At 38.2% G+C, this 25,214-nt stretch overlaps 1 protein-coding gene across 13 annotated transcripts in view; it reads right to left on the bottom strand.

Annotated features, from left to right (window-relative positions):
* SLC9A9 (solute carrier family 9 member A9) overlaps window positions 1–25,214 on the bottom strand; it is a 660,636-nt gene that overhangs the window by 535,363 nt on the left and 100,059 nt on the right. For 4 of the 13 annotated variants that reach the window (XR_010943485.1, XR_010943486.1, XR_010943487.1 and 1 more), the window contains exon 1: window positions 3,478–3,821. The exons of the other annotated variants lie outside the window; for them this stretch is intronic. Coding sequence is in view for 1 of the 4 variants with exons in the window: in XM_067737579.1 (XP_067593680.1) it covers window positions 3,478–3,652 (175 nt within the window). In the remaining 3 variants the exon portion in view is untranslated. Of the gene's footprint in view, window positions 1–3,477; window positions 3,822–25,214 lie in introns of those variants that run through there. 13 annotated transcript variants of the gene reach the window in all.

The following is a 25,214-nucleotide window of genomic DNA, read 5'->3' as shown; positions in this document are numbered from 1 at the left end:
GTCAAATTCACTGATAAGCGTCAGGTACAGGACCAAGCAATTTTAGAAGATGTTTCATTACAAGCATATCTGTCTGTAAGATGGAGATGACTGAAGTACAGTTTACTTTCAAGTGTTCATCTTCTTTAAGATAAAAAAAAACTTTTAAAAGTTCAACGTGAACCATAGTTTTGTTTCTTTTCTTCCCCACTGATTATCACCAGGCCCCTGGCAGAACTCTCACAAGAGCCATGGCTTCCATCCTCTGGTGATGAAGGGGTTTATTTGGTCTTACTCTGAAATTTCATTCTTTTGGACTTTCTGGAAAATAGAATCTATCTGACTAATCTTGAAAGCATAAACAATATGAGGATGCATCTGGATCTCACAGATACATCTTCTCTCTACGACAATCATTGAAAGAATTTATTTATTTTAAAATATCTTCAGCATCTCTTAATAGAGATAGCCCAGCTCGGTGGCTAATTACATGACCTTCATATCTCTAAGTCTTCATTTCCTTACCTGTGAGATGAGGAAGCTGGACTTACAATCTCTGACTCCTTCCCAATATATGAATTTCAAATTCAGTTACAGCTACTGGGAGATTCATTCACTTGGCATCTCCCTTCCCCTTACCATGCTAGTGGGAACCTGCTGTATAGCGCAGGGAGCTCAGCTTGGTGCTCTGTGGTGACCTAGATGAGTGGGTTGGGGGGGGGGGGAGGTGGGAGGGAGGTCCAAGAGGGAGGGGATATATGTATACATATAGCTGATTCACTTCGTTGTACAGCAGGAACTAACACAACATTGTAAAGCTACGATACTCCAATAAAACAACAACAACAAAAGGTTTATCTGAATGTCCCTCTTATTTCTCTGTTGTAGTTTCAGATGATTTTATTACATCACTGACAGAAAGTCCCTAATAAATATTTCAGACATAACATTTAGATCATCCCTGAAGAAGAAATATGAGATGTCACCAGTGCTATCCATATGGACTATTTTCAGAGATTGTCAGTGAGAACTCTTTTGAGATGAACATGAACCTTATTAGACCTGTGGATGAGTCAAATCACATGGACGCCGCCATGAGTAGCTATTCAGTTTAGGGGAAGTTCACTTCTTTGAGATTTAGTTTCTTCCTCTGTATAATGAGGTGGCTAGAGAAAATAACCTTTAAGATCTCCTTAAATTCCAACAATTATAATTCTATGCCAATAAAAAAAAACTAAACAACACTAAAATAAAAGTCTTTTCACTGATTTATACAGCTCAAGATAACTCAAGGATACTAAAAATTCTAGTAATGGGATAGTTATACATATCTGTGGATGTCTCCATAATTTTTATAATCCTTATACATTGCAGTGTTTCAGAACTTGCTTTCAATAACTCCCATATAAAAAAATTTATAAAAGAAGGACAGAAATCAGACAGCTCAACTTAATCCCACACAAACCTTAAGCTTAAACTGCCTTAAGAATAGCAATTTAGAGAAACACTATCTCAACTATTGCTCAATGTGCTAATATTTTTTCTTCTTTATTGAAGTATAGTCGATTTACAATATTGCATTAGTTTCAGGAGTACAGCAAAGTGATTTGGTTTTACATATACATACACACACACACACACACACATATATAAAACCGAATCTTTTTAAAATTCTTTTCCAGTATAGTTTACTACAAGATATTGAATATAGTTCCCTGTGCTACACAGTAAATGTGCTAATATTTTATGACTTCAACCACAACTTAAAAGTATTTCCTGCAGTTTTTAAGGATTAAAAGTTAATCTGGGAATTTTCATGTTAAAAAGTAAAAGTTACATTTATGTGTCGTGAGTACAAAGTATGTCTGAATTTTAATAGGTCACCAAAATTTAATCAAAAGTTTTACAAAACAGTGTCTCCATCATAGATAAGCTGAAATTGGTAAATAAGTCATAGTTCAATCAAATTCAGGGCTGTGAAGAAATCTTCCCCTCTAAGAAAGGGTCATAATTTTAAAACCAGTGTTGTTTTGCTAAACTATATATAGCCCTTTAATTTAATGCCAAGAATTACATTGTTTCTGGCTTCTCAGATTACATCCTATATCCTCTTTGATTATTTATTAGAAGAGTCAGTAGAAAGCCTGGTCCACTGATGGTGGAGAAGGGCAGTGACTGGCGCCGAGGGCTTTACATCAGCTGGTGTCACTTCCCTTCTCTCTGACCATTTCTCTTTAACCTGATTGTAAGTTTTTCCCCTCAAATGAGAGTTTTGTTATGTTTTTTAAGTCCCTCAATGGAAAGGAACTTAACTGTGCTCTGAATGGACCAGCACATCAGTCTCCTGAAAGAAATTACACTGCTTAGCCTAAAACTTCTGCCTTCTAGCTCAAGTATCTCACAGTGGGATCCAGCTAAGGCATCCGATTTCTTATGGTCTCAAATCATGACTGTACATTGTTATCATCAGGACATCATATGGTTAGCATATAAAATGTGCACGGATCCTGTTCCCTGAACCTCGGGGGTATAAAAGGCTTTAGGACCTCCAAAATAAGGGAAGTGAAATATAAAAGTATATTCTTTACTATGACTTATAACAATGCCTCAGCTGTTTCCACTGTGTTCAAAGTTCCTATCCATTATCAGGCTAAGAGTGGTAAAGCAAACTATTTCATAAATCAGATCAGTTTTAAAACCACCAGTGTCTTACACTTTACTTTAAAAGATGAGAGTACATACTGGAAAATCTCTGTCACATTTTATTAAGCTTTCTGAAAGGAATGACATGGTAAGTTGCATAGAAAGAGCAATACTTGGGAGCTTAAAAGGTTAAATTCTTTTCCACACCTTGTCCCTCCCTCCAAAAAAGACGATACATAGTAAATCATACTAATAATAACTATAAACTAGAAATTATGAAATCAGGCTAAGAAATGAAGAGCACTGCATAAAGAAACTTGTGTATTATAAGAAAATAAAACATGCTCATATAATTAAAATAGATTTGAACAAAATTACTCCAATAGTAGGGGTGGAATACATACGTTCTGCAAGTTTTCTTCTTGAAACTAGTTGATGTAAGAGGATTTACTCAATACATGTTTAAGTGATGTTATTTCTAGAACTTTATAAAGCCCATCAGCCCCTCCAGTGAAAGAAGGCTGCTCTCTGTGACTTCCCAATGTCTATCATTACAAAAACAAACAGCTAGCCCTGTTTGTCTCCCCACATGACAATGGACCTGCATCTGTCGACAGGCTCGCATTATGTGCTGCGTGAGAACATGACTGTGACATTTACTCTTGTGACAAGGCAAATTTTGGCAGCTCATCTGGATAGAGATGAGCATTCATTATGCTGCAGCACCTTTCATCAAGCTAATGACATTTCAATCAGCATGTTTTCTCCAGTTTCGGTACTTTGCCATCTGAGCACAAGTCTCTAATTACGCCCAAGCAACAAGTTTCACATCAATCCTACAGTTTCTGCACTCACCGTACACCATCGCTCCTCCGGTTTCATGCAAGAAGCGAAATCGATGATTTTTAAATAACCAGATTGTCAAAATGGTAAGGATGAGCAAAAAATTAAAGACAAGCAGCTCCACCGCTCCCTGATGTTGAAACTGATACTCGTCCCTCTCTGACATGAACCTTTGCTGTCTCTCCATTCTCCAGTCTACTCGGGATTCCTTAGATAAAAACCTGGATAAGGACTGTTTTATCAAGGTTTGCCTAAGACGGTCTGGCTGCCTGAGGATTTCAGGATAACACTGCCACTTAAGTTGCTACTTCATGAGCATTCTGCCTTGGCTTAGTATTCAGATGGCTTCTAGTTACAACTTCCTGTTTCTCTCTTAAAGCAGCCTCGTCTCTTTTCAAACTCCAGAGTGTGGTTTCATCATCAACTCTTACTGTCTTTAAATGATTCATTCCATGAAATTAACTTTCATATCGGACAAACCTGCTATCAGTCATTCTGAGATCTTGAGTCATGATCTTATCGTTTAAAACAAGTCTTCTTAAGCTGCATAACAGGTGAATTGTAGATTAATAATAAAGCAGATCACCTTACATCACCAACATTTTCTAAATTCAAAAAGCCAATTCCTGAATCATAACCTCACTCACATGCGAGATTTTTCCTTTCCAACCAAAGCCTAGCAATGTGATGGGGACAGACTGAAAATGATTTCACAAGGATTTTTTTTTTTTAAGTTTAGAAGCAAGAAATAATTTTGTCTATGAATGTCCCTCTGGTTTTATATAACTGGTAGTCACAAGAGCAGTATTTAAACTCTGAATCAATTGCTTTTCTTTTAACAAGAATAAATGAAAGCACAAGACAAAAAGAATTTTGTCCTATCTCTACAGCTGTGTGCTGTTTTTATATGTTGAGTCAAAAAAGAAAAGAAACTAAAGACGTGTCTTTGAAGGAAGAAACCATACAGCCATTCCCAGTAATGCCACATTTGTGGATTTCTCTTTGTAAAGCTCCTGGTCCAGACATTCAGGACCCACAGAATCTGCCACAGATCACAAACCTCCTCTGTCCTATATGCAAAACAGTGTGGTTCACTGAGGAATAGTCTGCCACCAATAATGAAGCTTCCAGAATTCCAGGGCACAGACAGTGATGATTCTTCAGATCATCTTGCATTTGGCAGGTTAGTTCTGTTTGAATTAAGATTCTTAATGCTTTTTGAAAAAGATCAAGATAACGCTACCACAGGCTCTGCTGTTTTCTTAGTAATTGTTATGATTTGTTTGCCTTATTGGTCTTATGATACAATTAGATACAGGGTTAAGTGAGGTTCTTCATCATTTCATGATATTATTATAACTCAGGAGTTGTAATAATCATCTAGTATACCCATACTTGACGGAATTAGTATTCAATTTATATGGTGTAAGTGATTCATTGAGTAGGAGGAGTCCAAATAGAGCCTCAGAATATCTTGTCACCAAAAGCTAGAGGTCAAACACATGATATATTGGGGGCTAAACTAGCTCCTCAATAACAGTTTTACCCACAGAGAAAGTCTATCAACCACTTAATATAAAATTCTGCTGTTTCAGCTTCTTTGCCTTCTGCAACTTTTGAAGCTGATTTCCTGAGTTTAAGTCAGCAGGGGGTATTTATGTGGGTTGCAGATGTTCTTTTAACACACTACCCTTTTTGGCAGACATATCCATGATGACTAATATTCAAACTGTTTTGAAATCTGTCAGATAATGCTTGCAAGCATTTCATGAAGCTTTGCTAGCAGGTTCTACCTTTACAGTTTTGCAACCCCACAGGTTTAGTCTCGAGTTGTTAGATTTACAAGATAACCCAACTTCAAAACGTGGCAATTTCCTATCTTTTTTTTCTTTTTCTTTTCAGTCACCATTTAATTACTTTGGTTTCCTTTTAATAATGATGATTATTCCATCTGGCCAGAATAAACTTTCTTCGGTTGTCTTATTACGACATCCAATTTCACGCTCTTACCCAATGAAGCAACTCAGTGAGAGGATTAAAGACCTATGGAATGTTTTGATTGGCTAATACACTGTTTTTAAAAGTCCTAAACTTGATGTCAACATATGAAAAAAGGTATATTTCACATAAAAATATCAGACACATGGTTTCTCTAGAAAAAAACTGGTAAGATCTGGCACACTGGACCCTCTTCCCATGTGGCCACAACCTGTGAAGGCTGAGGGGGTTCCTGTTTGCCACAAGTCCCATTCATTCTATTTCACTCATTTATGTTCCCTGCATGACCCCTACAGTCATTTGAACATGTGGCCCCTGGTTCACTCCAGGAATGGAATACATTCACCATTCTATTGTCCAGTCCTGATACTGTTTAACATTAGGATGGGAAGCTGAAAAGAAAAGGGGGTTTAGGAAACTTTTCCAATTCTTCCATTCAGAAAAGTATTTCAATTCCTCCTATCTTGTGTTTTCTTCTCAGAATATCATTTAATATTCTTAGGTACCAAGAAAAATAAGAAAACTAAGTAGAAGCACATATTACTTTGGTATCTACTATAAACCAGGAAATATGCTGGGAAATTTAATTTAATGTAATAGTCATAAAAACCCTACATGTGAGGCACTTAAGGCTCAGAGAGGGTTGGTAATATATCCAAGGTTGCACAGCCAGTAAGGGTTAAATTCACACACAGGGTTTAGTGGCATTAAGATGGCATTTTAGCTGGGGTGATCAATTCACCTTGCCTTGTTAGAGACTTTCGTGGTTTTAGGACTGAAAGTCCTGTATCCCAGAAACTCCTCAGTCACAGGCAAACCAGCACAACTGGTCACCCTAATAGCCAAGGTTCTCCAAATTTACAAATCCTGTACTATCAAAAATGACTGCTCTTTATGAGATTCCTGAGGGAGATATCCACAAAAAGAAGAATATCTATTAAAAATTAAGGCAATATTTTATTAGCTGGTGACATAAACCTTAGTACTAGGGCTCTGACGAAGTTGGGATCTCAAAACTTAAATACAAAACTTAAATACTCCCAAAGAAGAATTCTTGATTGTCCCTTAATTCAGATCTTAACACCTATTGGCCACTGAGTCAAAGGTTCTTGCTGAAAGATACAACATGCCAGTAAGAGGAAGGAAGTAAAGAGAAAAACAGGATGGCCGAGCTTATGCAGTGAAATTCCCCTGACTCAGCTTGCCCATCTAGTCTCATGGAAGGAAAAACTTGAAGAGAAGAGACTTCCAAGCCAAATAACGTGGTGTAGCATAATAACCCCACCCTTAGTGAATGTGACCAGTTAGAACCCATAGACTGTGTTTCATAATCTAGCCAATCATTTGAGAGTTCCTTGCTCTTGGAGAGGACAGTGGAGATTGTGGGCTCAGAGGATTGAGAAGGGAAACTTTCCTGGGGTGAGGAGAGATGCTGAGGGTTCCTCTTCCCTGTTCCCTAGAGCCCCCACTCTGACCAGTCTTAGTTCTCTCTCAACCATCGGGCTTAACGGAAAATACTTAAGTCAATTCAGGCCCTGGGTTAGAGGAAGATCCCATTTCCTCATTCACTTGGCCTTTCTCCTGACACGTATCCCTCTCTGAGACCAGTGAGATGGCCGTTTCATATTTTGCCCCCAAAGGTTCTAAAATAGACCAGGACAGGACTGTAATTAAGTTTACTTGAAGGTCACACAATGCACTAAACTGAAGATTCACCCCCTATTCTATTTTCAAACTTGCCATAAATCCATCTGTTAAAGTAATTACATGAGGCAACTATTAGACTGGGGTGACGCTAATGCCTTGGTCACCTATGCAAGCAAACCAAACCTAAGCCAGAGTCAATGTGCTCAAATCCAAGAAAATGAAATTTAAGAACAACTAATCACAAACGGCCAACTAAGATTTCCCAAATAAGGCAACCATGAAAGCTACAGCAAATCAGATACTGCCCTTGCTTTGTTTCCCTATCTTTTCTACAAAAACTTCTCTCTAAGCTTCTGTTGGTGGAGTGATCCTAATCACTTTCAGTTTGGTGCTGCCCCAGTTTGAATGGACGTATGCCCAAATAAACTCTTGAAAATGTTAATGTGCTTCAGTTTATCTTTTAACACATCTTAGCTTTCCCTACCCTCCAAAAGTCACATGTTAGCATAAAAATGTCCCTGATTTGAACAATATGAACTGCTCCCATTAGTAGATTCCCACAGAGAAATGAAAGTTCAAAAATTTCACAGAAAGTTAAATTCCATGTAAACACTTGGACAGTATTAAGTCCCAAAGACATTCACTGCCTAATACCTGGTTTTCCTCTTCAGACTCTGAGTCTATGGGACCAAGGACCATGAACCCAGGACATGACCCCCAAGTGCATGTTTTTTCCACTGCTCTTCATTATGGCAGCAAAGTGAAATAAAGTTCACTGAAGACTAGTGAGAATGAGAGGGCTTGTGTAATTGCATTAAACAACTCATATATAGAAACACGTGTGCATGAATGAGGATCTCGTCCTTCTTCTGCCCCACCAAGTTCCAGCCATGCTCTGAGGAAGGAAAACTGGGGTACAGACCTTACTGTTTTCCAAGGTGAGGTCTTATCTCTAGATTGATCATCCTTGATGTACACAAGTACATAATGAGGACCCCAAACCAGTGATGACCAGAGAGAAGGGGAATCGCCTTACACTTGCACCAGATGCCACTTGCTGGCTTTGTCCCAGCAAACATATACTGGATCCCACTTTTTTTATTTAAGCATTGCTTCATTGAAGGGTCCCAAAGCTGTACAGAGCTGAAGAGAGGCAAGGCTGGCATTTTGCCTGTGATCTAGCCATGTCATCCCTGTGCCATCAAAGGGCCTCACAGCTAAAGCCTCAGAGTGACGAGGGTCCCAGATGAATATTCCTTGATTCCTAATTCTGCCTCTTCTCTTTCTTTGTTCCTAGACTTCTATCCATAGCATATCACCCTTTTTCTTTTGTAGAGGGTACCACTGTAAGAAATAATAAATGTTACCTGTCAATTATATCTCAGTTTTTAAAAAATTAAAGAAAAAGTAACAAGCTTCGGTCCATTGGTCCTCTCTTCTGTCTTGAACATACTGAAGGGTAAGTTGTGAGAAAAATTTCACTCACTGCCTTTTCATTTTGTTCAGTCAGTTCTTCACGAGGCAGGGTCAGTGCAGGCTGGCCACAGTGGCTGAAACCTCCCCACAACCCCAGATGGAGACTTCAGAGCCGGAAAGAAGTATGAGCTCTGGAGCCAAGGACAGGGAGGATGAGATGGAGAACTGACACTCCAAGCTGCATCTACTGATACTTTTAATGCAAAGTTTCTGTGATCAAAGACCTGAGAAAATTCATTCCTTTGATCTCCTAAGTGTCTACAAGATAAATTCACATTCCTCTTAGGATATAACTTCTCTTCTGTGTCTTACAAACTAATAACTCTGACCTCATTAGCTGAAATATATTGATAGTTTGCCCTATCACTTCTCCATTAAATTATTAAAATTTTATATAAACTAACGAAGAAAGGCACCATGCCCCTCACCTCTCCCTGGTCTCTGCATATTTCTCCAGTTAGAGAAATGTACATAGGAGGAGAGAAGACAGAGTTCCCAACAACATGAAGTTGTATAAACTTGGAAATATTTTTCTGAAATGAAGTACATAAATGCCAAGCAGATTTTGACAGAAATGTCTCTTAGACACTGGGTGGTGGAAGAACTAGTCCCCAAAATATCATCAGGGCTTATAAATCTCAATTAAGCTGTAACAGAGAACATTATGTTACAGCAGGTCTTCCAGGTTCCCAGATTCTTCAACAAAATTACTTTTAAAAGAATAGATAACTTTGAATATTTATTCACTCTTAGAATCCTTGTTAAAAGAAGAATTTTTCTTCAGTACATTTGGGCTTCAAAATTGAGGGACTATAAATTATATAAGTTTTTAAATGTTAAATGAAGACCCTTTTTTTTAAAACAAAAATGCCTTTCTAACTCTACTTTCAACTTAAACCTTGTCTGTTAAGGCACTCTAATTAAGAAATATTGAATTTGGAAAGAGCAGAATCAATTGGTTGTCAGCAATTTGAGATAGAAACAGTATTGGATTCCACCAAAATCTACTATAATAGCTAGATTCATCTCCATGTGAAAAATGGAATTGTTCTGCTGGAATTGTTAGGCTCCATGAGCAGCCTAACCTCACAGCTCCTCCCTGCCACCATCTTAACCAAAGGAGAATACATGCAAAACAAATAAATGAACAAAACAGTCACATCCGAAATATAAAATTTTTGTGAACTATGTTTGAGAAGGTGGCTTAGACCACAAGTCTCCCACCTCATCCCAAATCTACAAAGAGGCTGAGGAGAGCACATTCAGAGACACACCTAATGATGTAAGACCTTATCAGCAGAGCAGAATCCACATCCATGCACCCAGCCTGTTTTAAGGAGGTCTCCTGCAGAGACACAGCAGGAAAAAGAAAGAAAGAATGTTAGGGCTTCAACCACCCCTTAACCTTCTGGGCTCACCTTGACTGTAGTAGTCAGAGAAAGAAACGGTTCAGACTTCTCTGCTCCTAAGCCCAGGAAACTCCCCTCTAATAAGGTGTGGCCCAGCCCATGTGATGCCTAGATCACCCACTGACCATTCTTGTTCCAAGGGATCAAGAGTGAAGCAGAAGCTCCTTCATGGCACTTGCAAAAGGTCAGAAGCATAGGTAGAAGTTTTCTCCTGCATGAACCAGTGTGGAAATGTGGTGACAGGAGCAGAAATGTTCCCCATAAACTCTCCCCAGGTATTTGTTAGACTTCACTGCCAGGCGTGTGATCAACCAGGAGCAGACTGACCCACTCCAGAATGGAAATCAGCATTGTACCTAAGCAATCATGCTCCTGTGTTCAAGAGGATGCTTCTTTTGAATACACCTGGGACAGTGTGTTGAGTGGTCTAACTATTGCTCCCAAAACCTGTGAGGAAGGATAAGAACTCATTAAATTTGCCTTAACTCCACCACACACCAAAGGAAAAAAACTCACTCCTATACAATTCTTTTCTTTTTTTTTTTTTGGTAAGTTGTGTTGATCCACATTGTGTAACTCACAGCTTAAAAAAAGTATAAAAGTTCCATGTGCCAACATAAAACTACTCAAAAAAAAATCATACAAACAACACTCAAATACCCCAAATTTGAATATTAATTATTTGATTGTTAAATTATGAGAGAAAGTACTAATATTCTAAATCAAATTCCCCTTCTTGTAAACTAAATTCAAATTTTTTTTTCTGTCTCTTTCTGGTTTTAATGGATTCATCTCACTCTGATGTGGCCAGCTTTCTTTTAGCAGCTGCAGTGTTTTGCACCATCTCTGAAGCACTGGAATAATTATAGCTTCTTCAGCAGCTACAAAGCTGAATTTACCCAATTACAAATTACTCATGCATTCTGCTGTGCCTGAGAATCACAGCACCAGACTTATTCTAACAAAGTTTAGAAAGTACAAGCAAGCAACTCCTGTGCCACCAGAGCATTATCCCAAGCAAAATTATCTGTCCAGAGTTTTGTAGACAGTACAGTCTAGTTCTGTATTTTTGTTATCTGCAGAACATTGCTGAGAGTTTTATCCTAGGGAAAGACAGGCACATGAAGAAAACACAGTTATAGATAAAATATTTTGGTTTCAGGCTAACTGACAGACATCAATCTGGGCATGTGGTCCAGAGGCCATTTCCAGCAAATTTAAACCCACAAGGGAGAAATTGCCCATTAATGGTCATACCGTGTTTCCTGCAACGATGGGAAAATTCACTCGGATATATTGTCTCACCATTAGAGAGAGGCATTTAAAATGCTATCTTCTTGCAGAAAAAGCATTTGATAAAATTCAACGTTCATTCATGATAAAAACTCTCACCAAAGAGGGTATAGAGGGAATATATCTCAACATAATCAAAGCCATTTATTACAAACTCACAGCCAATATAATACTCAACAAAGAAAAACTGAAAGCCTTCCCACTAAATTCTGAAACAAGCCAAGGAGACCACTCTCACCACTACTATTCAACATAGTATTGGAAGTCCTAGCCACAGCAATCAGACAAGATTAATAAGAGGTATCCAAATTGGAAGAGAAGAGGTAAAATTGTCATTATATGCAGATGACTTGATACTTTATATAGAAAACCCTAAAGACTCCACACAAAAACTATTAGAACTAATAAATGAATTCAGCAAGGTACCAAGATACAAGACTAATATACAGAAATCTGTTGCATTTCTTTACACTAACAATGAAATATCAGAAAGAGAAAGTAAAAAAAAATCCTGTTTAAAATCACATCAAAAGAAAACACCAAAAACTAGGAATAAACCTAACCAAGGAAGTGAAAGACCTATATGCTGAGAACTATAAAACATTCATAAAAGAAATCGAAGATGACTCAAAGAAATGGAAAGATATCCCATGCTCTTGGATTGGAAGAATTAATATTGCTAAAATGGCCATATTATCCAAAGCAATCTACCGATTTAATGCAATCCTTATCAAATTACCCACTGACATTTTTCACAGAACCAGAACAAATAATCCAAAAATTTGTATGGAACCACAAAAGACCCAGAATTGCCAAAGCAATCCTGAGGAAAAAGAACAAAGCTGGAGACATAATCCTCCCAGACTTCAGACAATACTTCAAAGCTAAAGCAATCAAAACAGCATGATACTGGCACAAAAACAGACATATGGATCAATGGAACAGAATAGAGAGCCCAAAAATAAACCCACACACCTATGGTCAATTAAGTTTTGACAAAAGAGGCAAGACTACACAATGGAGAAAAGACAGTCTCTTCAGCAAGTAGTGCTGGGAAAGCTAGACAGCCTCATGTAAATCAGTGAAGTTAGAACACGCCCTCACACCATACACAAAAATAAACCCAAAATGACTTAAAGACTTAAATATAAGACATGACACTATAAAACTCCTAGAAGAGAATATAGGGAAAATGTTCTCTGACATAAATCATAGCAATATTTTCTTAACTCAGTCTCCCAAGGTCAAAGAAGTCAAAGTAAAAATAAAGAAATGGGACCTAATCAAACTTACAAGCTTTTGCACAGCAAAGGAAACCATAAGCAAAACAAAAAGACAGCCTACAGACTGGGAGAAAATATTTGCAAATGATGCAACTGACAAGGGATTAATTTACAAAATATACAAACAATTCATATAACTCAATATCAAAAAAACAAACAACCCAATCAAAAAATGGGCAGAAGACCTAAATAGGCATTTCTCCAAAGAAGACATACAGATGGCCAACAGACACATGAAAAGATGCTCAACATCACTAATTATTAAAGCAATGCAAATCAAAATTACAATGAGGTATCACCTCACACCAGTCAGAATGGCCATCTTCAAAAAGTCTACAAATAATAAATGTTGGAGAAGGTGTACAGAAAAGGGAACATTCCTAAACTGTTGGTGGGAATGTAAATCGGTACAGAAAACAGTATGGAGATTCCTTTAAAAACTAAAAATAGAACCATAAGACCCAGCAATACCACTCCTAGGCATATATCCAGAAAAGATGAAAACTCAAATTCAAAAAGATACGTGCACCCCTATGTTTATAACAGCACTATTTACAATAGTCAAGACGTGGAAGCAACCTAAGTGTCCATCAAGAGATGAATGATAAAGAAGATGTGGTATATATACACAATGGAATATTACTCAGCTATAAAAAAGAATGAAATAATGCCGTTTGCAGCAACATGGATGGACCTAGGGACTGTCATATTGAATGAAGTAAGTCAGACAGAGAAAGACAAATATCATATGATATTGCTTATATGGGGAATCTAAAAAATAGTACAAATGAATTTATTTAAAAACAGAAACAGACTCATAAACATAGAAAGCAAACTTACGGTTACCAAAGGGGAAAGGGTGGAGAGGGATAAATTGAGAATTTGGCATTAACAGATATACACTACTATACATAAAATAGATAAACAACAAGGATTTCCTGTATAGCATAGGGAACTAGATTCAGTATCTTATAATAATCTATAATGGAAAGGAATCTGAAAAAGAGTGTGTGTATATATAGATAGATAGATAGATAGATATCACATATATATAATTTATCACTTTGCTGTGCACCTGAAACTAACACAATATTGTAAATCAACTATAGTTCAATAAAAAAAATTAAAAATAAAATAAAATGGTATCTTCTTCTAAAAGTTTGAAATGTGCAAGGGTGACACCTCTAGTCTAGTACTGTGGGTTAACCCAAGGCTTCATTGGTCCGCTCTGTGTCTGTCCTGTATGTTGAAAACCTCTTAATTATTTATTAATGAAATAATAAACATCTGGACCTTTCATGTACTCCACCATAAAATCATGTGAAGGAATAGTTAAAATAAGAATGGCAACAATTTTATGGTTGCTGTGACTGCATAATGGGAATGTTATATTATTCTATTTTTATGTGTAATTCAAAATTTCCACAATAAAAAAATTTAACTATATTTTTATTTCCTTCTTGATTGCTGCTTTTGGAGGATCCAGTTCCTCCCAGAGCCTGAACTCTGTCTAGTGATACTGCCTCCATCCCCTTCTAAGCACATTCATGACCTAACATTCTATGTAAACTCAACCTCTTTCCTTCTCTATTTCTGCATCCCCAGTAGAAACTCAAAAGGATTTTAGCCTGTGCTGGAGCAGATTTGGAGCTGGAATTCCTTTAACCTTAATCTAAGGAACCATATCTTATAGATGCAGTTCCCTCTTATCACTTGAGGGATGGCCTCATTTAAAGAATTATCCTCAGTACACCCCTAACTGAATTCTCTGTGGATAGTTCTAAATAAGCACCATCGTGTTCTTTTTCACGTCCTTTCCCCCCAAACCTTGCCTTTCCTTGGCTTTTGGACTTTTCAGACCTTGAACGTCTCTCTTCCCACATCATTGGTAGCAGAACTATTCATTCAGCTTCATCTTTTCCTACAGCAGTTTAATATCCCCTAATGTTCCATTTCCTTCTCTTCTTCCATGAACTCTGCAGGCTCAGCAGAGCTTTGAATTTTCTTTCCTCCTGGGTAGCACTTATTGCTGGATCAGAGTTCCTGAGTTTTTTTTTTTTTAAACCAGACAGTTGTTCTGGGATCCCCTACATGGAATCAGTCAGTTCTGGGTCAGCCAAATGTGTTCACTGTTCAAACATATCCAATTACCTTCACCATCCCAAGCTTGATAATTCTAACCATACCCATAAGTACCTTCCATCAGCCTAGCACCTGACCCTGGCCTGGAATTGATCTCTTTTAAACCTACCAGGCTCGCCTTCACTGTACCTCATCTTCCCTAAATCTTTGTTCAGAGTCCTAACCCTATGATTTTCTTGGACATCTTCCCCCAGACAATGGCCATATGAGTTTGCCACCTGAAATGACTATGTTACCTTCGGACTCATCAAACAATGTTTAATGTATTCTCTGCTAATCTTTCCAGTCCTTCTATCATAAATGTCCACTTTTTCTTTCTTTTTTAAAATATTTATTTGTTTTTGGCTACATTGGGTCTTCGTTGCTGCGTGCGGGCTTTCTCTAGTTGTGGCGAGCGGGGGCTACTCTTTGTTGCAGTGTGCGGACTTCTCATTGTGGTGGCTTCTCTTGTTTCGGAGCACAGGCTCTAGGCGTGTGGGCTTCATTAGTTGTAGCTTGCAGGCTCTAGAGCGCAGGCTCAATAGTTGTGGCTCACGGGCTTAGTTGCTCCGCAGCATGTGGGATCTTCCTGGACCAGGGCTCAAACCCGTGTCCCCTGCATTGGCAGGTGGATTCTTAACCACTGCGCCACCAAGGAAGTCCCCGTACCCAATTTTTCTGCAACCACCCAATACAGCACTTCCATGAAATGTCCATGAATATATGGATAATAATATACACATAATATAAGGAAATTATTGTTAATATTTTTAAAGACAGTTTTTAGAACAGTTTTAGGTGTTACAAAAAAATTAAAAGGAAGGTGCAGAGATATACAGTTTGCCCCCACACACAGGCATAGCCTCCCTATTATCAACATCACTCATCAGAATGGTATAATTTTTACCAAGTATGAACCTACATTGACACATCATAGTCACCCACATCATAATCACCCAAAGTCCATAGTTTACCTTAATGTTCACTTATGGAGTTGTCCATTCCACGGGTTTGGACAAATGTATGATGGCATATATCCATCATTATAATATCATACAGAATTTTTTCACTGCTCTAAAAATCCTCTGTTCTCTGCCTATTCTTATTTCCCCTCTCCTCACCCCCTGCCCCTCACTAGCAATCACTGATCTTTTTATTATCTCCATAATTTTGCTTTTCCTATAATGTCATATAGTTGGCTCATACAGTTGGCTTCTTTCACTTACTAATATGCACTTAAGATTCCTCCATGTCTTTTCATGGCTTGATAGCTTATTTCTTTTTCGCACTGAATAATATTCCATTGTCTGGATGTACCACGGTTTATTTATTTATTCACCTACTGAAGGACATCTTGGTGCTTCCAAGTTTTGACAATTATGAATAAAGCTGCTATAAGCATCCATGTGCAAGTTTTCGTGTGACGTAAGTTTTCACCTTCTTTGGATAAATACCAAGAAGAAGGATTGCTGGATCATATGGTAAAAATATGTTTAGTTTTCTAAAAAACTGCCAAACTGTCTTCCAAAGTAGCTGCACCAACAATAAATGAGAGTTCCTATTACTCCACATTCTCCTCAGCATTTGGTGTTGTCAGTGTTCCAAATTTTGACCATTCTAATAAGTGTGTAGTATCTCATTGCTGTTTTAATTTGCATTTCCCTGATGACATATGACATGGAGCAACTTTTCATATGCTCATAGTACTAAGCATATAGTCATACTGATGGCTAAGATTTATTAGAGCAAAACCAGCAAAGGGAAAAGGCACATGGGACAAAGTCTAGAGGAAACCAGGTGCAAGCTTCCTAGAGCTCTCTCCTGGTAGAGTCACTCAGGTGAGCTTAATTCCACCATGGTTGAATTGTGACATGTGAACTGTTGTCTCCGGGGGAACTCGTTCGAGATTCAGTCCTCAGACTTTTAACTGGGAGTCGGTCATGTGGCAGCCTCTGCATAGCATGTACCAAAATTCCAGACTCCCAGAAGGAAAGCAGGTATTGAACACAAACCACGTGGTTTACCCAGACAGTTTAGGCGCAGTGAGCAGCTCTCATCAATTAGGGAATGGCAGGAATGCTCCCCAAATCCAGGTTCTGATGCCAGCTAAGGGCCAGCCTTGTAAGCAGGCCTTTCTAAGGAGAACAGTGTCAGGCCTGCCATGGTAACTCTTTTCTGCACATGGACACAGTAAAAGTTATTATGTATTTAATAACTTTATAATAATTATGTGTTCAACCAAAGTTATTATGTATGCATATTGGGCCTGATGTCATGCTAGTGGCATCTGTCAGTCACAAGTACAGCTGAATGATTTTTAAAACAACTGAGCGAAGTATATGATATGGTCATTATTCATTGACTTAGTGGTTCTCAGTTACATTTATTAATTCACACTTCTGTTGTAGGACTTAATGATTGTCTTGACTTATTGGTCTTGTTTCTAAATAATGGCAATTTTGTAACAAAATTATCTATAGTCGGACATCAGTACTCTTGAATAAAATGGCTAGTTCTTATTTTACGAAGAAAGGTGCAGTATGTTTTAGTTTTAGAAGTTAAGCTAAATCTTTAAATGACTAAATTAGCAGGGAATATTGTCAGAGCAGATGAATCTAGTATTTTTAACAACTGATTTATGCAGCTCATCTCGGAAGGTATGAGTGAAAAGTCTACATTTGAACATAAAACCAAAAAATTACATGGCTTGAAACTTAGAAATATTGTTAAGATGAATAAATATTATTAATAAAAATGTGAGTTATAACTTCAAAAAAAAATCAGTTGACTGTATTTATGAGTGGCCTTTCTGGGCTTTATGTTCTTTTCTATTAATCTGTTATTTGCCAATACCAAATTATTTTTTTTAATTGAAGTACAGTTTCTGTACTATATTATGTAAGTTATAGGTTTACAATATAGTGATTCAGAATTTTTAAAGGTTATACTCCATTTATAGTTATTATAAAATATTGGTTATATTCCCCATATTGTACAATATCAAACCATCTTGATTACTGTAGCTTTACAGCAAGTGTTGAAGTTGGGTTGGGTAGTGTCAGTTCCCCAACTTTGTTCCTTTCCTTCGGTACTGTTTTGGCTATTCTGGGACTTTTTCCTCTCCATATTAACTTTAGAATGAGCATGGCCATATCCATTAAATAACTTGCTGGAATTTTGGTTAAATCTACAGATCAAGTTGGGAAGAACTGACATCTTGACAATATTGAGTCTTCCCACTCATGAACATGGAATATATCTCCATTTATTTAGTTCTTCTTTGATTTTATTCATCAGAGTTTTATAGTTCTGTTCATATAGGTCTTATACATTTTTTTTTTAGATTTATACCTAAGTAGTTCTTTTAGTGGGGGGTGCTAATGTTAATGATATTGCATTTTTTATTTCAAATTTCACTTGTTCATTGTTTGTGTGTAGGACAGCAATTGACTTTTGCATATTAACATTGTATCCTGGAACTTTGGTATAATAGGTTATTAGCTCCTAGAATTATTATCAATATTTTTAGATATGAAAGAACCTCGTGGTTCAATTTTGCTTTTTAAATCCTTATTTCTTTAAGACAATACAAATGAAATTATATGGTGTCTGAAATTAACTTTAAAATAATCCAGCAGGGGATAAGGGGCTGGGGGAGGAATGGAGAGGTATAGATGAAATGAGAATGACCATATGTTTATAACTGCTGGAGCTGAGAGATGAACTCATGGAGGTTCATCATATTATTCTCTCTTCTTTTGTGTTTGTTAGGAAATTTCTGTAATTAAAATGTTTTTTTTTAAATATGAAGGAAGAGGATGAGAAAAGAAAGGGAAAGGAAAAGAAGAGAAGAGAAGGGAAGGGATGGGGAGGCAGGGGAGGGGAGGAAGGGAAAGTTTCACTCTCAACAGTATTCTCTATCTGGGCTCTCACTGGGAGAATTAACCCAGTTAGCTCTCTCAATCTCATTTCCTTTACTTGGTTTCATGAGCTCCCCAAACTCCTTGATTGAGTAACAACTAAAACATTTCCCTTTTTCCCAGTTACATCTTTTTTCAAGAATTCAACCTTTCTTCACAGGTAGAAGTTCATTCTCCATCTCTATCTATACTCTCAGCATGTATGCCTTCATTTTGCTTTTACGTTTTCTCATTGATGTTTTGATTTTAAGATCAAACCTCTTTCCAGTTTTCTTTCCTCAGTATATCACTAAGCAAACCAAATTCCAAATGACAGAGTTTCCTGGAAGGAAATCTTGAAATTGTTCCTACTAGCCTTCGGTTCATAATGAGGTTGGTTTTGTTTTGAACTCTACTCCAGCTTAAAAATGTGACATAGCTCCTTTGGAGAAATTCCATATTCCTCTTTGCCTGTTGCAGTACCCTTCCATGGTTGAAGCTGTAGTTGGGATAAATCCACACCGATGAGCAGAATTGCTAAAATACCCATTTCAGAGCCAATTTACCACCCAAAGGTAGAGGTTGTATATTTCCAAAATCCTATAATGGAGCCTTATGAGCCCCAGAGACTATTTGTAAGATTTGGAACTCATCTAGAGCTTCTACTCAGGCCTGATGCTACCAAACTGCAGGTCAGAATGAACACATTAGTGTCCTGTGCCCCAAGCACTATATGGAGAAAAAAGACACTATGAAAGTAGCAATCATTGTTTCTACAAATGTCTAAAAAGGCCTCACAGAGTGAAGACCACATGTTTTGAGGTGGCATTTAACCAGAACTCTGCTTCTGAGCATCCCGTGCCTTATGTACCAGCTATGGCTGTACAATAAACCACTGTGAGCTGCCCCAGCCCAAGCTGACCACTGAGTCTTACCTTGAGATCCTCAGTCTCCCTAGGTTGCCTTTTGCTGCCCACATGCCCATCTTATGTATATACTTGCTTCCCAGCCTATTTTAGAGGTCTTTTAGGTCTAAAATCCTATTCTGCTCCCCTTCAGAGTGCTGACTGATAAAGCAAACACTTAAAGAACAGATAGCCAATTGTATGAATGGTTTAGCAGGGCTTCTGCTAAAACATGTTGGAGACTACAGCTTTGACCTGAAGTTTTCTTGATCTAGGATCTGCACATTTACCCTGGGGCTGTGTCCAGGTTGCAGATAGGACTCTGTGTCCACTTACCCAGTCAGCTGCAAGGACCAGGCTACACTGTGTAATGTCTCCAGCAGGGACTGATGCCCATGGAAGGGCACTACCCAGGTGGGCTTACTGCTTGGCCACAGAAGTGCAGGTAAGCCTGTTTGCACCTGAGAGCCCAGGGGGGTCACAGAGATTAAGGTGGCCCCCTCTTCTTTTTATGGGCACAGTCCTCACAACCAATATGGCCCAGTGAGTATCACGCTCTGTCCATAGCAGGTGGAGGGAGGGGCACAAGCTTTCTCACCAGAACTATTCTGAGAGGACAGAAATATTGGTGAATGTGTCCTTCTCTCTGGGCCAAGATGGGATCATGTGAAGAAGAGGAGAAATTTTTCTTTACAACTTTTTGGTTTTAATTGAAGTATAATTGGTTTACAATATTGTGTTAGTTTCAGGTGTAATACTTCCTTCACAACTCTTAAGTTTGAGGTTTTAAAATTGAGGAAACTACAGTGGGAAGGCCAGAATTTCAAGTGAGTCATCTAATCAGAGAAAGTCACAAATTCAGAAACTTTCCTGAAAAAAGTCATAGAACTCTTTGATTTTACTATTGATAAAATAATATAATTGATAGTTTTGTATAGTAATGCTTCTCACAGTTTTTCTGAACTCTAAACGTTCCATCCTTGGAAATACAATCTTGTATTTTAATATCTCTGCAGTAATAGAATTTGCACCCAGTAGGAACACTCTATTATTTATCAAATACTGTGGTTCTCTAAGCAAGGTCTGGACCAGCATGGCCTGGAAACTTGTTAGAAATGAAAATTCTTCCACTCCAGACCACTGCATACGTAAGAAACTCTGAAGGGTTTGAGCCCAGAAATCTATGTTTAACAAGCCCTCCAGATGGTTCTGATGCTCATTATAGTTTGAGAACGACTGGTCCAAGAGGTATCTTGATAGATGTATGAATTGATAGAGTAATAAATGACTCATCTCATAAAGTAAAAGGAGCAAATATACAAATGAAAAAGTGCCAAAGCCTGGTTTAAAACTCGTAAAATAACTGGTATGGAACATCCCATGTAAGTAATAACACACATGCCAGATTCTCAAGGCGACACCCAATCTCAGATAAATTGGACGCCAATATGTTCTTCTTTAAGAAACAGTTGTGTGTAGCCAGTGCTATCATTTTTTTTCTTTTTTTTTTTAAATTGTGCAGAAAGATAGTAAACATCCTGCTAATTTTCACAGGCATTGCATCACTTTCATTTCCAGGGGTTCAGCATTAGCGTCTCCCTGTGGTGTCTTGCAGGACTGGCTTCCTATCTCTTCTTTCATCATTCATCCAATTTCTCCTCTCCTTCATACACTCTGCTTCACCAAAAACCATCATTATTCTGAAACAGTATTGGATGTGGTTCTGCCCACAATGTCACTAAGAGCTTTGACACAATAGACATAAAGATGATTATTAATCCAGACATCTAGGATAACACACAGTGTTTTCTTATTCCTCTAACCTCATTTTCTCCTACCTCCTCTACTCTCAAGAAGTTCCTCCTGACACAGTGTCTCCTCTCTCCATTCCTGTGTCCGATTCTAGCTCAACACTCCAGTCCAAGCATCCTAGTGATGTCTCTGTGATTCCATGCTTGTCCCATTCTCATGCTTTCATCTCTTTCTTCTTCATATTATCTCACTTTCTTCCTTCTTTTCCTTTCTCTTTCCCTTCTTAACTTTCCCTTGCTCCTCTGTATTCTTCATTGGTTCCCTCTTTTTCCTTGTTGTCTTCTCTTCCTCACCCCTCTTTCATCGTATTTCCCCTTTCAGTGTAGCTTACTCACGAGAGACTGAGCCACCTGGGAGGCAGACAGGAAACACTAGAGGTGCTCTTGGAACACTGAGGACACTTGGTGAAGGGCCCTGCCCTGTGCTCGGTGCTCTTGGCAGTAACAATATTTAGAAGTCAGGGTTGGCCTGACAAGTATGTTATGCACATTTCTTTCCTGGAGTTTACCCAGTTTAATTCTTCCAGTTTCAAGCACTTGACTTCTCTGGCTTCATTTTCCTATCTCTCCCGCAATCCAATTACACTACATCCTGAAAATATCTCTTTTCTAAAACAGGCAAGATTGTTACCTCACTCCCCTGTTCTAATTATCATAAAACTGTTGCAGAAGGGGTAGCTAACAGGGACTTCCCTGGCGGTCAAGTAGTTAGGACTCCATACATCCATGACAGGGGGCACGGGTTCAATCCCTGGTCAGGAAACTAAGATCCTGCATGCCACATGGCACGGTCCAAAACATAACAGTAATAAAAAAAAATAATTTAAAAATAAAATTTAAAAAACTTATTTGTTAAAAAAAGAAAAAGAGGTAGTTAACAAATGAAATGTACATATACAACAGCCTTTAGAACATCAGGTGGCAGAGATTTAAATACCTTACAAAATTCTCATTTTCCCAGGGTGTGTGCTCTTCCCATAAATTCATAAGCCTCAACAAGAATCCAGAGGGTTTCTCAGAGTTCCACTATTTAGGCTTTCTGGGAAGCCATCTGCTCCTTGTTGTGACCAGTAATAATCCGTTAATAATTTGTGATAATTTTCTCCCATTTACAGTGGATTTCTGCTCAGGAACATCCCTGTTTCTTGCTGAACACCACCTTCTTCATTCCTCAAATTCAGCTATGTCCCCTTGAATCCAGTGACCATTGTTGCCCTTAGGAATAGCAGAACTGGACAAAAGTGTGCTCTTTGTCACCTCTCAACAATCTACCCTTTAGTATTTTACAAAATGTATTTGACATAGGTCCTGCAACTTTGTAGTATGTGTCGTAGGTGTCCCTGACTTAGTTGTGCTTATTGTTTCCTGGTTTTTACAGACAATACTAATAGCTAACATTACTGTTACAATACCATTTCATACAATCCGCTTAACCACCCAATGAAGTAGGTACTATCATTAGGTCCATTTACCACTTGAGGACATTAAACACAGAGAGAGCCACTTGCCCAAAGTCCCATGGCTAGGAAGTAGTAGAGCTGGGGAAGGAAATTTCTATATCATCCATCTCTGGATTTGAAAATAAAGATAGTAATAATATAGACTTAATTAAGGCCTTTTTGTATTTCTGTTTGAGCTTTTTTTTTCCTTTGCCTCTCTTTGATCTCATGTCATGTAAATCTTACTAAGTCGGAATTTGGATAAAAGGCTTTGAAATGGATAAATTTTTTCTTGAAAATAACACCATTAATTAAGGGCCAAGTTTCTTTTCATTGAACATAACATTATTAAAATTGCCAGAACATTTTCTTGGGTTGAAGGTGGAGGGAGATTCTCAGCAGCACAATTCTGAATGAAGTTTTGATCACCGATGGTTTTTCTTCACTTCCTTTTTAAAGCATGAATCCACTTCCTGTTTAGGCAGTTAGATATTCTCCTTACTTTGCCCCTGTTTTTTTCAACATGTAGTATCAAAAGAACCCCTTTTTACTGCTTATAACAATGTACATCAGGAAAATAACAAAATAATATGACCTCATTTCTTTTATGCCAGGATAGGATGATGCTTTCAGTGTGCGTCTTAGTTTGGGTAGCTATAACAAACTGTCATAGACTGGGTGATTTATAAACAACAGAAATTCATAGCTCTGGAGGCTGGAAAACCCAAGGTCAGGGCACCAGCGGATTCAGTATCTAGGGAGACCTCCTTCCGGTTCAAAAACCGCCATCTTGCTGTATTCACGTGGTAGAAGGGACTAAAGAGCTCTCTGGGGTCTCTCTTTTTAGGGCTCTAATCCCATTCATGAAGGCTTCACCCTCATGACCTAACCACCTCACAGATGCTCCACTTCCAAATATCATCACATTAGGGATTAGGTCCAACGTATGAATGTGGGGGGCACACAAAATTATTACACAGTAGAGAGCAGTGTGTAAATAGACTTAAGTTCATTACTGGTAGAGAATAGTATTTCCTTGTCCTCTTCTAATGTTGTGCATAAAGGCATCTTATTCACAAGGATAAAGAGGATAAAGTACATGGTTAGCTGGATCTTAGTTTGAATATACATATACTATGAAACTTTAAATGCTTAGGGCTTAGGGCTCCCTTGGGCTGTGTCATGTCCTGCATATCAAACTTACATGAGAAAGCCAATTACACACCGGACTGTTAGATTCTTTGATTTTTAGTTCTGAGTCTGCCACAGGCATATGTGTCTCTGAGAAAGTCTTTGAAAAGCCTTGTTTTCACTTCTACCCTTGTAGAATGAGATTTTACAATCTGCTAGGGAAATTCTGAGGATTAAATATCAAATGATAGCAAAGCACTTTGAAAGTACTAAATGGGGTTATTAATAATTTAAGAGAGAAGCAAGCCTTCATCTGAGTTGTTGAAAGGAATATGTGGCATATTTATTTCAATCACTTATCATTTCATTGAAATTTCCTCTACCTTGAGCTACACAGAAAACATCGGATTCCCTTAAAAACAGGACTTTAAAATTAGTTCTCTTTTTCTTTTTTGGGGGGGCACGCGGGCCTCTCACTGCTGTGGCCCCTCCCACCGCAGAACACAGGCTCCGGACGCACAGGCCCAGTGGCCATGGCTCAGAGGCCCAGCTGCTCCGCGGCATGCGGGATCCTCCCAGACCGGGGCACGACCCCGCGTCCCCTGCATCGGCAGGCAGACTCTCAACAACTGTGCCACCAGGGAAACCCTAAAATTAGTTCTTTTTTTATAGTTTTTCAAAGTACTGTCACACCAGTTATCTTGTTGGATCCCCACAAAACTCCAGGAGATATAAATAACACCTTGTATAGAAATTTTATAGACTACGAGGAATAGAATACCCTACAAATACTTGTTTAAATAAATAGAAGTTTATTATTCTCACTTAAGGAAAAGCCCAGGGGTAAGAAATTCAGGGCAAATGCAGAGACTCAATTGTGTGACCAAAGATCTTAACTCCTGTCTTTTTCCCTCTATGGTCTTTGGTGAATTGACTTGTCACCTCATGTTTACAAAATGGCTGCTATATGACTCCAGGCACCATATTTATTTTTAAGGTAGGAGAGAAGGAAGGAGGGAGTCCTGTTAATCATATCTTTTTTTTTTTTAAATAAGGAAAACAAAAGCTTTTCTAGAAGCTACTCCAGAGTTCTACTAGAACTGGATCATATGATCCCTGCTAGGGCGAGAGAAGGGAGGGCAGTAAGTGTATGGCTTTCTATGCTCTGTGGCAAGGAAGAAAGGGGCTGAGAACATTTGGGGAACCCAATGCTAGTGTTGATGAAAAATGACAGGCATTAAAAAGTCAGTTTCTCAAGGTGGCACAGCAGAGGAGATTAAAACAGATCCGAATAGCTCTGCTCAAGTGGAAAAATCTAACAATAAATTGTAAAATCA

This window comes from Pseudorca crassidens, chromosome 5 (assembly GCF_039906515.1).
Source record: "Pseudorca crassidens isolate mPseCra1 chromosome 5, mPseCra1.hap1, whole genome shotgun sequence".
Lineage (NCBI taxonomy): Eukaryota > Metazoa > Chordata > Mammalia > Artiodactyla > Delphinidae > Pseudorca > Pseudorca crassidens.
The sequence above is the reverse complement of the archived record's forward strand: the minus strand, read 5'-3'. Positions and strand labels throughout refer to the sequence as shown.